Source organism: Schistocerca serialis, chromosome 6, assembly GCF_023864345.2.
Source record: "Schistocerca serialis cubense isolate TAMUIC-IGC-003099 chromosome 6, iqSchSeri2.2, whole genome shotgun sequence".
Lineage (NCBI taxonomy): Eukaryota > Metazoa > Arthropoda > Insecta > Orthoptera > Acrididae > Schistocerca > Schistocerca serialis.
In genome coordinates this window covers 146,596,688-146,612,430 of record NC_064643.1, presented here as the reverse complement: position 1 = coordinate 146,612,430, position 15,743 = coordinate 146,596,688, and the positions used below count along the sequence as shown (strand labels likewise).

At 44.9% G+C, this 15,743-nt stretch overlaps 1 protein-coding gene and 1 pseudogene across 1 annotated transcript in view; one reads left to right on the top strand and one right to left on the bottom strand.

The window, feature by feature from the left end:
* Nucleotides 1-440: 440 nt before the first annotated feature.
* LOC126483849 (lysozyme-like) overlaps nt 441-15,743 on the bottom strand; it is a 40,057-nt gene continuing 24,754 nt past the window's right edge. Inside the window, exon 4 of the mRNA XM_050107064.1 lies at nt 441-766. Within this exon, the coding sequence (XP_049963021.1) occupies nt 633-766 (134 nt within the window). The 3' untranslated portion in view covers nt 441-632. The remainder of the gene's footprint in view (nt 767-15,743) is intronic.
* On the top strand, nt 3,595-3,712 carry LOC126485813 (5S ribosomal RNA; annotated as a pseudogene).

The window sequence follows — 15,743 nt, the reverse complement described above, 5'->3', positions numbered from 1 at the left end:
TTGGTAGCGCACAGCTCGCCAAGTGTGCCAGATTAAAGTTCCAGTCCGACACACAATATTAAATTGTCAATAAATACTAATCGTATTGTCCACTCTATTTGCAGCAAAATATTTTATCTCCTCTCAACGAGATCGTATGTTTATTTGTGGTATCACTGTATGTGCTGTCGAATAAGTTAAACACAGTGGCAGCACTCTAACTGTTCAAAATCGCTTCGTCAGCGTCTGTGTCGGTTTCATTACGTATTTTATCGAGAGTTTCCAGTTACCGGGAGCAGAACCGATTGCATTGCTTTGGCGTCAGCAGTCCACAATCCTAAGCATTAGCTCATATATATATATATCTTATACGATCCAGTATCAGACTTAGCTACATGGCGGGTGATACCCAAACACCACTCCTAAAAAAACCGGATAAAAGTGTAATAAACAAGAGAAAATATTAATGAAATGATTTATTTGGCGAGTAATGTTTGGTACAGACAACACAACATGTATATGACAGCTAGCATTGTGTATGGAGAAAACAATGAAGTGTAAGGTCTTGGACACAGCAGTACAATATTTCATATATATTCTGAAAAATATAGAACAAGCAGGAAGGCGTGTTTGGCACGCCATGCAGGGTGGAATCAGCAGCTCGAGACGTCAGGCAGCGACTTGCCGTCGCACTTGTTCCTCCAGCCGTACCAGCCGCGGAAGCCGTGTCGCTGGAAGATCTTCTTGGCGCACCGCACGTCGTCCGACAGGTCATTGTTCAGCAGATCTGCGACAAAACAGCCAGCAAGCTTAGCTCATCGTTTGCTCATCATTTTATACGGGGTGACGCAGCCAAAGCAGGCCCCCACAAGTACAGGGTGTAACGGGTGTAGGTGCTGATATTTGCCGGCCGAAGTGGCCGTGCGGTTAAAGGCGCTGCAGTCTGGAACCGCAAGACCGCTACGGTCGCAGGTTCGAATCCTGCCCCGGGCATGGATGTTTGTGATGTCCTTAGGTTAGTTAGGTTTAACTAGTTCTAAGTTCTAGGGGACTAATGACCTCAGCAGTTGAGTCCCATAGTGCTCAGAGCCATTTGAACCATTTTTTTGCTGATATTTTGTACGTGGTAACTTAAAATGTACATCAATGCGTTGGTTGCTTTTTCTCTACGTCATACAGTCTTCTCACAACCTCTAAGGCCTGATGTTTACTGCACTATAGTAACTGCACCGCTAAGTGTCAGCCCGGTCTAACCATTTTGCGTCCACACTTCATCATCTAACATACTGCTCGGGAGAAAATAAGCATTAATGGCTTTCTCTCTCCACATGTACTTGGAGATACTAACCAAACTAAAAATATACTGCTCTTAATAGCTATTATTAGTCTGCAGTTTAAGCAATACTGATGTAATGTTGTTCAGTACACCATTCTCAACCACCAATAGCAATATCTGCACTTATACACTCTGCATATCTGGAACATACAATCATGGTCATAAATTAAGGATAATGCTGATAAATGGTGAAGCAACGCTCTGTTGGGCGGTTTACGAGTTTAAATCACCTCGGTGTATGACTGTGCGGTGCATTTGACCTGCAGTCGTCACACGGTGGCGCTGGCAGCAGTCCAAATACGCAGAGGTGTGTTGGTGCATGTCAGAGTACGGTGCAGCGAGTAAGTGGGCAGACGTTTTCAGACGTGCTAATGGTGACTGTGTTGAAAATGGCTCAAATACATATTGGGGACGTTATGAGGGGTAGAGTACTAGGGGGACTAGAGGCTGGTCAAACACAGCAGGTCGTAGCACGGGCCCTCCGTGTGCCACAAAGTGTGATCTCAAGATTATGGCAACGATTCCAGCAGACAGGAAACGTGTGCAGGCGCTACAGTACGGGACGTCCACAATGTACAACAACACAGATATCTCACCATCAGTGCCCGCAGACGGCCACGGAGTACTGCAGGTAGCCTTGCTCGGGACCTTACCGCAGCCCACTGGAACACTTATCTCCAGGCACACAATCTACAGACGACGGAACAGACATGGATTATTCGCCCGGATACCTGCAAGGTGCATTCCACTGACCCCTGGTCACAGGAGAGCCCGTAAAGCCTGGTATCAAGAACACAGTACATGGCCATTGGAACAGTGGTCCCAGGTTATGTTCACGGACGAGTCCAGGTATAGTCTGAACAGTGATTCTCGCCGAGTTTTCATCTGGCATTAACCAGGAGCCAGATACCAACCCCTTAATGTACTTGAAAGGGACCTGTATGAAGGTCGTGGTTTGATGGCGTAGGATGGTATTATGATTGGTGCCCGTACACTCCTGCATGTCTTTGACAGAGGAACTGTAACAGGTCAGGTGTATCGGGTCGTCATTCTGCACCAGTTACGTCCGCCCTTTCAGGGGTGCATTGGGTCCCAGCTTCCTCCTGGTGGATGATAACGCACGGCCCCACCGAGCAGCCATCGTGGAGGAGTACCTTGAAACAGAAGATATCAGGCGAATGGAATGGCCTGCCTATGTTACAGACCTAAACCCCATCGAGCACGTCTAGGATGCTCTCGGCCGACGTATCGCTGCACGTCTTCAAACCCCTACGCCACTTCAGGAGCTCAGACAGGCACTGGAGCAAGAATGGGAGGCTGTACCCCAGCAGCTGCTCGACCACCTGATCCAGAGTACGCCAACCCGTTGTGCGGCCTGTGTATGGTGCTCATATCCCATATTGATGTCGGGGTACATGCGCAGGAAATAGTGGCGTTTTGTAGCGCATGTGTTTCGGGACGGTTCTCTCAACTTATCACCAATACTGTGGGCTTCAGATCTGTGTCGTGTGTGTTCCCTATGTGCCTATGCTATTAGCGCCAGTTTTGTGTTGTGTCACGTAGTGTGGCACCACATTCTGCGATTATCCTTAATTTATGAGCATGAGTGTAGATACGGAGTTACAGATTTCGCTAAGATATAGACGACAACGTGGCGAATTTTCTAGTGCATGCATCTATTTTTTTTTATGAGTTTGTAGCAAACCTGAGACCGAGCTTTGGTAAAAGTTGCATAGTGGATCCCCCTTGCAATTTTTGTAGTTTATGTGCAATATTCGCACATAACATGCAGCAAAATATTCGTCGGAGATCGTCCATTGTACAATGCAGGTTTTCTGAATTTCATTGCAGTTTTAGTTTTTATGACGCAGTTCGTTAAATTATATGATTTTATGGCATTACTGGCCGGTAGAACCCATCTGGTGCTGTTCGGCCGCTTCGTTGAAGTCTTTCTATTTGACGCCTCTTCGTCACCGTATTCCATCGATTAAGATGAGAAGTGCGTTAAGTACGGCAACGTGCGTTAAATATGGCACGAACGATCACGCTAAGCTACACTACAGGTCAATGTATTACCACAACCTATATTTCCTATTCAAATTCTTTGGCTTCATGAACTCGCTACCAGATACCACCTTGCAGCCTCGATATACTCTGCCGACCATCTGTTATAACAATCAAGCACACACCAAAGTTCTTGATAGTGTACCACAAGAGCGCATAACATGTTTCAAATATTTCATACACTACAGCTGAAACAGTTACGCAGTTTTAATCACGCCAACGGCGTTGCCGCAGTGGTAACACCGGTTCCCGTCAGATCACCGAAGTTAAGCGCTGTCGAGTTGGGCTAGCACTTGGATGGGTGACCATCCGGTCTGCCGAGCGTTGTTGGCAAGCGGGGTGCACTCATCCCTTGTGAGGCAAACTGAGGAGCTACTTGATTGGGAAGTAACGGCTTTGGTCTCGTAAACTGACATACGTTCGGGAGTGCGGTGTTCTGACTACATGCCCCTCCATATTCGCATCCAGTGACTCCTGTGGGCTGAGGATGACACGGCGGCCGGTCGGTACCGTTGGGCCTTCCAAGACCTGTTCGGACCGAGTTTAGTTTTTTAGTTCTAATCACAGCATAGTATGGTATTCCGTAATTATCTTTTGGAACTAGAAGTGAAACACGTACATTCTTATTTTTTTGAAATAAGGCTGAAGGAGGCCCGCTCTCGAAATCTTTGTTTGGGGACAACTGACCTGTTGCGTAGCTCAAGAACTCCCTGTAGATTGATAGACAACGATTTGATTGGGAGTTAGTGAATCCAATGAAAGTAGTGGTAACACTGATCTTTAGCGCACCCCAAAATCTGAGTTCGCACCCTATATAAATTACTTGATATTGTAATCTTACAAAGCTGGAATGTAAATTCGCAAAAACTATATAACAGACAAATCTCAGAGTATTCTGATACATATTATGTTCATATACGCTACATAATCTATGAGAAATGCATGGGAGGGGGATGGGGATGAGGGGGCGAGAGCCCTCTGTAACTATATCAGATTTTTGTTTCAAACGGGACTATAATTTTATCCTGTGCAGTTGGAAACACCGTCTGAAAAGAGTTACAGCCACATAAAATCACTGTGCCGTCGTCAAGAGAGAGTGTCCCACGAACATCCACCCCGCTGTGCCAAATGTAAACAATGCGCTCATGTCCGAAGACGCATTGCGTCGTATTTCTGAACAAAACACGCACTGTAATATCGTATTCATCTGCCGATACCGGGTAAGCGGGTTTCAATTAAAATGTCTCCTCCATACTGGAATATACATAATGGATGTAAGAGCCGAGGTTGTAGACACATGGTTGACGTCATATTGAAGTTTGTGTCTGCTCGGATGGTCTAATAGTAGGGCTATCGCTCGCGATAAGCGGGAAATCCGGGTTCGAGTTCGGGTCCGGCACAAAATTTCATTTTCGTCTTTCCATCATACAGCTGACGATGGTCCATCTTCGCAACTGCGAATATATTTCATGAGTAACATTTCTAACCTGCACAGAGTCCCGACCTTATCCAGTGAAACATCTCTTTGATGAGATAAACTTCTCTCCCAGCGTTAAACGTCACTACCTTCTCTGGTTTCATCCATCGAGCGAGAATCGGCTGCTATTCCTCACCCACGGTGTCCCCAGCTGAGTTCAAGGCGCCATAAACGCGAAGGGTAGGCAGATTATCTTATTAATGTCCATTGACTGATGTCAGGATAGTTTTGATAATATGGTGCATAACGTGGCGACAGTCGTACTTTTAACGAGCCGCAGATGCGTAAGATTTAAAAAATAATAACAGTATATTATTATTAAAACAGTTTATCCAATTTGATTAGATCAGTGTTTAGTCCATCCTTCAACTTAACTTCCTAGAAATTGCAGTTCAAATCAATCCATCACCTGTCGAAAGTTTTGAGAAGTACTGAACTATAATTGTTCAAGTTTCATGCCACTTTAGAGTTTCTTATCAAATATCATTCACTATTATTTCTAGTTGTTGCATTCACACTATTGAAACCACACTTCTACCTCTCATACAAGTAAACCAAGTACCAGCGATAATTCGTCCAGTTAATTGGAAGTAGTGACCTGTCCCGGCGTCGCCTGCGTCTACTCCCAGACGACTTATTTATAATATGTAATGATACAAACCTCCTACATGAATTAGTCTATCTGGTAGTAAAATCCGCATCAGAATCCCTGACATTGGCCTTCACATCCATATCGAAAAATACGGCAGATAACTTGTGTAGATAATCAACGTAAGATATATTCTGCATAAATCACTCGCGATATACACTCTTGCTCATGTTGTTGTTGTTGTTGTGGTCTTCAGTCCTGAGACTGGTTTGATGCAGCTCTCCATGCTACTCTATCCTGTGCAAGCTTTTTCATCTCCCAGTACCTACTGCAACCTACATCCTTCTGAATCTGCTTAGTGTATTCATCTCTTGGTCTCCCTCTAAGATTTTTACCCTCCACGCTGCCCTCCAATACTAAATTGGTGATCCCTTGATGCCTCAGAACATGTCCTACCAACCGATCCCTTCTTCTGGTCAACTTGTGCCACAAACTTCTCTTCTCCCCGATCCTATTCAATATTTCCTCATTAGTTATGTGATCTACCCATCTAATCTTCACCATTCTTCTGTAGCACCACATTTCGAAAGCTTCTATTCTCTTCTTGTCCAAACTATTTATCGTCCATGTTTCACTTCCATACATGGCTATACTCCATACGAATACTTTCAGAAATGACTTCCTGACATTTGAATCTATACTCGATGTTAACAAATTTCTCTTCTTCAGAAACGCTTTCCTTGCCATTGCCAGCCTACATTTTATATCCTCTCTACTTCGACCATCATCAGTTATTTTGCTCCCCAAATAGCAAAACTCCTTTACTACTTTAAGTGCCTCATTTCCTAATCTAATTCCCTCAGCATCACACGACTTAATTAGACTACATTCCATTATCCTCGTTTTGCTTTTGTTGATGTTCATCTTATATCCTCCTTTCAAGGCACTGTCCATTCCATTCAACTGCTCTTCCAAGTCCTTTGCAGTCTCTGACAGAATTACAATGTCATCGGCGAACCTCAAAGTTTTTATTTCTTCTCCATGAATTTTAATACCTACTCCGAATTTTTCTTTTGTTTCCTTTACTGCTTGCTCAATATACAGATTGATCAACATCGGGGAGAGGCTACAACCCTGTCTTACTCCCTTCCCATCCACTGCTTCCCTTTCATGTCCCTCGACTCTTATAACTGCCATCTGGTATCTGTACAAATTGTAAATAGCCTTTCGCTCCCTGTATTTTACCCCTGCCACCTTTACAATTTGAAAGAGAGTATTCCAGTCAACACTGTCAAAAGCTTTCTCTAAGTCTACAAATGCTAGAAACGTAGGTTTGCCTTTCCTTAATCTTTCTTCTAAGATAAGTCGTAAGTTCAGTATTGCCTCACGTGTTCCAGTGTTTCTACGGAATCCAAACTGATCTTCCCCGAGGTTGGCTTCTACTAGTTTTTCCATTCGTCTGTAAAGAATTCGTGTTAGTATTTTGCAGCTGTGACTTATTAAACTGATAGTTCGGTAATTTTCACATCTGTCAACACCTGCTTTCTTTGGGATTGGAATTATTATATTCTTCTTGAAGTCTGAGGGTATTTCGCCTGTTTCATACATCTTGCTCACCAGATGGTAGAGTTTTGTCAGGACTGGCCCTCCCAAGGCCGTCAGTAGTTCCAATGGAATGTTGTCTACTCCGGGGGCCTTGTTTCGACTCAGGTCTTTCAGTGTTCTGTCAAACTCTTCACTCAGTATCATATCTCCCATTTCATCTTCATCTACATCCTCTTCCATTTCCATAATATTGTCCTCAAGTACATCGCCCTTGTATAGACCCTCTATATACTCCTTCCACCGTTCTGCTTTCCCTTCTTTGATTAGAACTGGGTTTCCATCTGAGCTCTTGATGTTCATGCAAGTGGTTCTCTTATCTCCAAAGGTCTCTTTAATTTTCCTGTAGGCGGTATCTATCTTACCCTTAGTGAGATAGGCCTCTACATCCTTACATTTGTCCTCTAGCCATCCCTGCTTAGCCATTTTGCACTTCCTGTCGATCTCATTTTTGAGACGTTTGTATTCCTTTTTGCCTGCTTCATTTACTGCATTTTTATATTTTCTCCTTTCATCAATTAAATTCAATATTTCTTCTGTTACCCAAGGATTTCTACTAGCCCTCGTCTTTTTACCTACTTGATCCTCTGCTGCCTTCGCTACTTCATCCCTCAAAGCTACCCATTCTTCTTCTACTGTATTTCTTTCCCCCATTCTGGTCAATTGTTCCCTTATGCTCTCCCTGAAACTTTGTACAACCTCTGGTTGTTTCAGTTTATCCAGGTCCCATCTCCTTAAATTCCCACCTTTTTGCAGTTTCTTCAGTTTTAATCTACAGGTCATAACCAATAGATTGTGGTCAGAGTTCACATCTGCCCCTGGAAATGTCTTACAATTTAAAACCTGGTTCCTAAATCTCTGTCTTACCATTATATAATCTATATGATACCTTTTAGTATCTCCAGGGTTCTTCCACGTATACAACCTTCTTTCATGATTCTTAAACCAAGTGTTAGATATGATTAAGTTGTGCTCTGTGCAAAATTCTACCAGGCGGCTTCCTCTTTCATTTCTTAGCCCCAATCCATATTCACCTACTATGTTTCCTTCTCTCCCTTTTCCTACACTCGAGTTCCAGTCACCCATGAGTATTAAATTTTCGTCTCCCTTCACAATCTGAATAATTTCTTTTATTTCATCATACATTTCTTCAATTTCTTCGTCATCTGCAGAGCCAGTTGGCATATAAACTTGTACTACTGTAGTAGGTGTGGGCTTCGTATCTATCTTGGCCACAATAATGCGTTCACTATGCTGTTTGTAGTAGCTTACCCGCATTTCTATTTTCCTATTCATTATTAAACCTTCTCCTGCATTACCCCTATTTGATTTTTGTGTTTATAACCCTGTAGTCACCTGACCAGAAATCTTGTTCCTCCTGCCACCGAACTTCACTAATTCCCACTATATCTAACTTTAACCTATCCATTTCCCTTTTTAAATTTTCTAACGTACCTGCCCGATTAAGGGATCTGACATTCCACGCTCCGATCCGTAGAACGCCAGTTTTCTTTCTCCTGATAACGACATCCTCTTGAGTAGTCCCCGCCCAGAGATCCGAATGGGGGACTATTTTACCTCCGGAATATTTTACCCAAGAGGACGCCATCATCATTTAATCATACAGTAAAGCTGCATGCCCTCGGGAAAAATTACGGCTGTAGTTTCCCCTTGCTTTCAGCCGTTCGCAGTACCAGCACAGCAAGGCCGTTTTGGGTATTGTTACAAGGCCAGATCAGTCAATCATCCAGACTGTTGCTCTTGCAACTACTGAAAAGGCTGCTGCCCCTCTTCAGGAACCACACGTTTGTCTGGCCTCTCAACAGATACCCCTCCGTTGTGGTTGCACCTACGGTACGGCTATCTGTATCGCTGAGGCACGCAAGCCTCCCCACCAACGGCAAGGTCCATGGTTCATGCTCATAAATTAACGATAATGCCGATACAGGGTGAAACAACGTTCTGGTGGGCGGTTTGCAGGTTTAAATCGCCTCGGGATATGACCATACGTTGCATTTGACCTGCGGTCGTCGCACGGTGGCTCTGGCAGGTGTGTTGCTCCATGTCAGAGTACGGTGCAGCGAATAAATGTGCAGACATTTCCTAACGTGCTAATTGTACTGTGTGTTGAAAATGGCCGCGCGGGATTAGCCGAGCGGTCTGGGCGCTGCAGTCATGGACTGTGCGGCTGGTCCGGCGGAGGTTCGAGTCCTCCCTCGGGCATAGGTGTGTGTGTTTGTCCTTAGGATTATTTAGGTTAAGTAGTGTGTAAGCTTAGGGACTGATGACCTTAGCAGTTAAGTCCCATAAGATTTCACACACATTTGAACATTTTCTTTTTGTTGAAAATGGCTCAAAGAACACATATTGATGATAACGTTATCAGGGGTAGAATACTAGGGCGACTGGAGGCTAGTCAAACACATCAGATCGTAGCACGGGACCTCCATTGCCACAAAGTATGATCTCAAGATTATGGCAACGATTCCATCAGATAGGAAACGTGTCCTGTCGCTACAGTACGGGACGTCCACAGTCTACAACACAACAAGAAGACCGATATCTCACCATCAGTCCCCGCAGACGGCCATAGAATACTGCAGTAGCCTTGCTCGGAACCTTACCGCAGCCACTGGAACAGTTGTCTCCAGACACACAGTCTACAGACGACTGAACATACATGGTTTACTCGCCCGGAGACCTGAAAGGTGTATTTCACTGACCCCTGGTCACAGAAGAGCCCGTAAAGACTAGCGTTAAGAACACAGTACATGGTCATTGGAACAGTGGTCCCAGGTTATGTTCACGGACGAGTCCAGGTATAGTCTGAACAGTGATTCTCTCCGGGTTTTCATCTGGCGTAAACCAGGAACCAGATATTAACCCCTTAATGTCCTTGAAAGGGATCTGTATGGAGGTCGCGGTTTGATGGTGTGGGGTGGTATTATGATTGGTGCCCGTACACTCCTGCATGTCTTTGACAGAGGAACTGTAACAGATCAGGTGTATCGGGTCGTCATTCTGCACCAGTTATGTCCGCCCTTTCAGGGGTGCAGTGGGTCCCACCTGATGGATGATAACGCATGACCCCACCGAGCAGCCATCGTGGAGGAGCACCTTGAAACAGAAGATATCAGGCGAATAGAGTGGCCTGCCTGTTCTCCGGACCTAAATCCCATCGAACACGTCTCGGATGCTCTCGGTCGACGTATCGCTGCACGTCTTCAAACCCCTACGACACTTCAGGAGCCCCGACACGCACTGGTGCAAGGATGGGAGGCTATACTCTAGCAGCTGCTCGACCACCTGATGCAGAGTATGCCAACCCGTTGTGCGGCCTGTGTACGTGTGCATGGGGATCATATCCGATATTGATGTCGGGGTATATGCACAGGAAACAGTGACGTTTTATAGCACATGTGTTTCGGGACTGTTTTCTCAACTTATCAGCAAAACCGTGGACTCATAGTTCTGTGTCGTATGTGTTCCCTATGTGCCTATGCTATTAGCGCCAGTTTTGTGTAGTGCCAGGTTATGTGGCACCACATTCTGCAATTATCAAAATGGTTCAAATGGCTCTGAGGACTACGCGACTTAGCCGGCCGCGGTGGCCGTGCGGTTCTAGGCGGTGCAGTCCGGAACCGCGGGACTGCTACGGTCGCAGGTTCGAATCCTGCCTCGGGCATGGATGTGTGTGATGTCCTTAGGTTAGTTAGGTTTAAGTAGTTCTAAGTTCTAGGGGACTGATGACCCTAAGACGTTAAGTCCCATAGTGCTCAGAGCCATTTGAACCATTTTTTTTTGACTATGCGACTTAACTTCTGAGGTCATCAGTCGCCTAGAACTTAGAACCAATTAAACCTAACTAACCTAAGGACATCACACACATCCATGCCCGAGGCAGGATTCGAACCTGCGACCGTAACGATCGCTCGGCTCCAGACTGTAGCGCCCAGAACCGCACGGCCACTCCGGCCAGCCTGCAGTTATCCTTAATTTATGAGCATGAGTGTGGTTTCGACTCTCCCCCGTTTAACTCTCTTCTATGATACTTATTTTCATGTCTTTAACGCGACATCGCGTCCGTATTCCGGCTCCAGACTGCCCACTGCAGACTCAAACATGACGTCCGATCGCACTAGACGATCCGCAGTTCAAAGAGAATCACCAGCGGAAGAAACAGTTCACCACCCTGGTTAAGGTGAGCAGTACGCTTACAACATCGCCTCGATATATTCGCAATATTTCGTAATCGGTTTTGAGACATCGAAACAAGGTCCCAAACAATGGTTGAAATTAAACTGATGGGTTTCTGAGTGCTACAGTGCGGGCTGTACTTTCTACCACTATGTGAAAATATGACGCTATAAGCAGTCAGAATGTGATGTGGGTGCAGGAAAAGAGGATAAACGCTCAAACACATGATAGCGGAGGTTCTGACACATTTATTCGGATATGGTCGCAAGTTACAGCATGTGTTCAGTTTGGTCTCCCAACTCAGCAATACGTTGCATCTGTAACACGGCATGGTTGACAGTCGCTTGCAGCATATCCAGCGTAAACTATGCGATATATCATCGCATGCGATTCTTCAGATCAGTAAGAGTCCAGATACATCCCTGATAGGCCCGATATTTCAGATATCCCCATAACCAGAAGGGGAATGCTTAAGGAATACTTAAAAAATTTGAGTGACAAAATTCAAAGTCTATTCATGCAGTCAACTGTTTGGTTCAAATGGTTCAAATGGCTCTGAGCACTATGGGACTCAACTGCTGTGGTCATAAGTCCCCGAGAACTTTGAACTACTTAAACCTAACTAACCTAAGGACATCACACACATCCATGCCCGAGGCAGGATTCGAACCTGCGACCGTAGCGGTCGTGCGGTTCCAGACTGTAGCGCCTTTAATCGCTCGGTCACTCCGGCCGGCTCAACTGTTTGGTGTTAACAACAGAGACCAACGAAACTGGTTTGTTTGCGAAGCTCGCTCTTTGTTTGCGAAGCTCGCTCATGAAGGTGATTGCTTGTTGCTATTGCTGCACTGGACGTGTCGCGGTGACTGATTTAGAGGATCTAAGATCAGTTAATACTGATTAGTAAACAGCAGTTTGTTGATGACAAGTCACCGATTAAACACGGGAGAAACAATGAAAAACGTCGCATCATTCATCATCATCACCATGTCAACTGTCCCACGATGCATCACTGTTTGACCATCAAAAACATAGAATTAATGTCTCATGACCCATATTCACCTGGTCTATTACGTAACTACTTGTTTTTGTTCCCTCATCTCAAAGAGCCTACGCCTTGGCCAGGCACCTAACGAATCCTTCCAAACTCATGTTTCTGATGTACCAACATTAGAGCGGAAAAAGTTTGTAGAAGTAGTTCAGACGCATGCAGATGTGTATAAATTGTATGAAAGATAACTTTGAGAAACAACAAAACTGTTTGTACTAATAATTGTTTTTTCTTTCTTTTTGTTAAAGGAAGTGTCGTTTTCCCACTCCTGCTACTGCTGCCACTCCCCTCTCGCCCACTATCTGTAACACACACACGCACACACACACACACACACACACACACACACACACGCACACACACACAAAACCTCGCGCACCTCTAAGTAATTCGTCACTTTACTTCGTTCCTGCTACCTTCAAGAGTGTTCAATACGCCTAGCACTTCGGCAGACAGATGAAGACAGACCGACATGAGAACCAGAACGACGCTCGCGGAACCGTTGAACTGCAGAACTTACGATCAGCAAGTCTCTGCCACATATGAGACTATATCCAGTCAGTCCAAACAGTTTCGAGACTATCAATAAAAAACAGAGAAAAGTTATTAAGATGGTTTTAATGCTTCAGGTGTTGTACTGAGTGTACCCCACTTGAGCATAACGCGCAGAACGTGTATACATCCGTGTGAAACTGCCAGAAAAGCTCTTCGTTGGGATGTTGACTAACTTTCGCATAATACTGGCTTCAGTATCGGTTGTGTCATCAATGCGTTGACCCTTTACACGAACAGCTGAGTTAGAGATATTGTTCCATCACCATTTGTGACACATCAACAGACACATTACGGACACACGTCTACTACGTAGCACTGCCTTCTAAGAACTGCCTGGTCGAATATACATATGTTGTTTGCGGTTGTTAGTGCAGGTTGCACCGCAATTGCTGCGTTGACGTCGCTTAACACTCTGCCGTCCGGCGACACCACAATGGTGTGAGCATAGTATCGCGCAGTGCCCGGCGACAGCACTTTAGTATCTTTTGAATTCTGTTGGTGTTTTGTTTAGGTGACAATAAATTACAACGTCAACAAGTTTGTTTGTTTTTATAAGTACTTGTGCCCTTTCATCACGGCAGACGAAAGAGACGATACGATTATTTACGATGAATACGTGGAGCAAATATTGGAGGTTGTCACTACATCACGTACGTCTCATCTTGATCCGATTGACAGACTTTCCGGTCACATAAAACAACACCAACTTATAGGCCTACGTATTTCCGAAACGAAGAAACTGCCATGTATGTTCCAAAAACAAAACAAAAATAGAACAAGTTAATGTGCAAGTCTTGTGAAGTTGCGTTACATCTTGGAGACTGTTTTGCTGCATATCATATGAAAGAGAAATACTAAGTACCAAAAACAACGCAAATAAACAAATACATGAAACAAAAAAATTTTGTATTTATTTACGTATGTATATCTTCGAAATTTCATGAAAGTAGGGGAACAGAGTTGAGAACTTATGAGAACTAACGATGAGATTAGTAAAACTTAACAATTTGTAATCTCCCGATAACGTCAAGAACGGCCGGCGACAAGCCAAGTAATCCGAATTAGCGCTGCCGGCGCCAAGCGAATAAATTCGTACGAGACGTGCAAACGGCAAAGTGTTAAGCTCCAGGAATAAAATTTGTGTCGGAACCTTTTGAACGGATGTTGTAGGCTCCACGTCCCCAGAAGGCGTGGAAAAAAAGGAGAGAAATACAGGAATTGTAACCCATACGCTGCTAGGCCAACGCATTGAGACCCATAAAGCGTGCATTGAAAAGCCGTGTCAACTGGCCGGCTTGCCCTAATGACCCGACAGAACGGTAGCTGTTCCGTCATTTGAGAAGCGTTGGAAAAACTCTTCTGCGGTGTGAGCTGAATGCCGCACAACGGAATAGAGGCAACGCGAAGATCGTTACGGCCCAGATATTTGTGAGATGAACCGGTCGTTACTTATCTCTAAATATTTGAACTCTCTCGCTCTCCACAAATTACCCTTGCAGGCGACTTTTACTACCGAAATATTTATAAACGCGCTTCTCACGCGCACTTATAGTCGAGGCTATAAACGGGTGATTTTCTGTTACGTTGTTTACAGTGAAGGTACATCAGTATCCGGTTATAGCCGTCTGCGTGGTTTATTCTAGCTGGCAGTATTGTTTCACAAGACGCGGAAACCTGACGTAACACAACACTCTTCTGCAAAATTCCAATTTAATTGATCGCACAAAGTAAAGCTCACATGAATTCGGAATTCGATTTGATCATTACACTGCTCACGATGTGAGAATGAGTTTCTCCAGGCAGTTGTGAATGGAACGGAGGGGGCAACCAGATCGTATGAAATTGTTCTTTGGCATAGTCTCGCGTTCACAGAATATTGATACAGTATATTATGACTGGGCCAGATTCGATGCATTTACTCTGGCACCGACGCAACAGAGCAGACAGTTATAGACAATAGAAACTCATAATGAGATATGAATTAGAAGTTGTTGCATTTGTCTCCATCTGGAAATTGCGTGGTCCAAACTACACTACCTGTCAAAAAAGAAACACCCAGAATACATGGACATTTCTCTATGCAGCTTCGTATACATACGCGCCATCAGGGGCCATGTAAGTGGTTAGAGTTGCAATTTTGCGTGTTTAGTATTTTAGTATTGTTGTCAAGCCTGGCGAGGTATATAAGGGGCGTGAACAGTGTCAGACCTTGAGTGATCGCTGTGGAGGAGTTGCTGTGTACTCGTGTGAGACAGCGTCATCAGCACCTGAAGCAGTTTGCTTCTTAGTGTTTCTCCATTTGGCTGGCTCGTCAGGTCGTCCAATATCCAGTTTGTGGGACATTCTGATGTAACAGTGGCCGACGCTGGACTGTATGAAAACGTCATAACAGGCATACCCATTGTAAAAGTTCTGGTCTGGTCTACGCACCAAATGGAGAATCGCCGTATTGTGCACCAAGCACATAGTAACACCTACACATCTGCGCCTGCCATCCGAGAACAGGAGGGAATTCTGTGGCATCACACACCATTAGGCGAAGACTAGCATCAGGCGGACTAGGGAATTGCCGCCACTTGTGTAGCTTGCTGCTAACACCACAACAAAAACGGCTGCGTTTGGTGTGATGCCATGTCCGGGAAGAAAGGACTCCTGATGAATGTCGTCGCACTGTGTTCAGCGCTGAATCGTGCACTACCTAAGGTTACCATCGGCGGCGGGTGTGGCGACAGGGTTGGAAGAAGTCCCATTCTTTCAGTGTTTTGGAGAGGCACAACGGTGTTATTCCTGGCGTCATTGCGTGGGGAGATTTGAGACATGACTTCAGGCCGCGGCTGGTAGACACTGATGGAACTCCGGCGGCACACCGGTACGTCACGGCATCCTGCGTCCT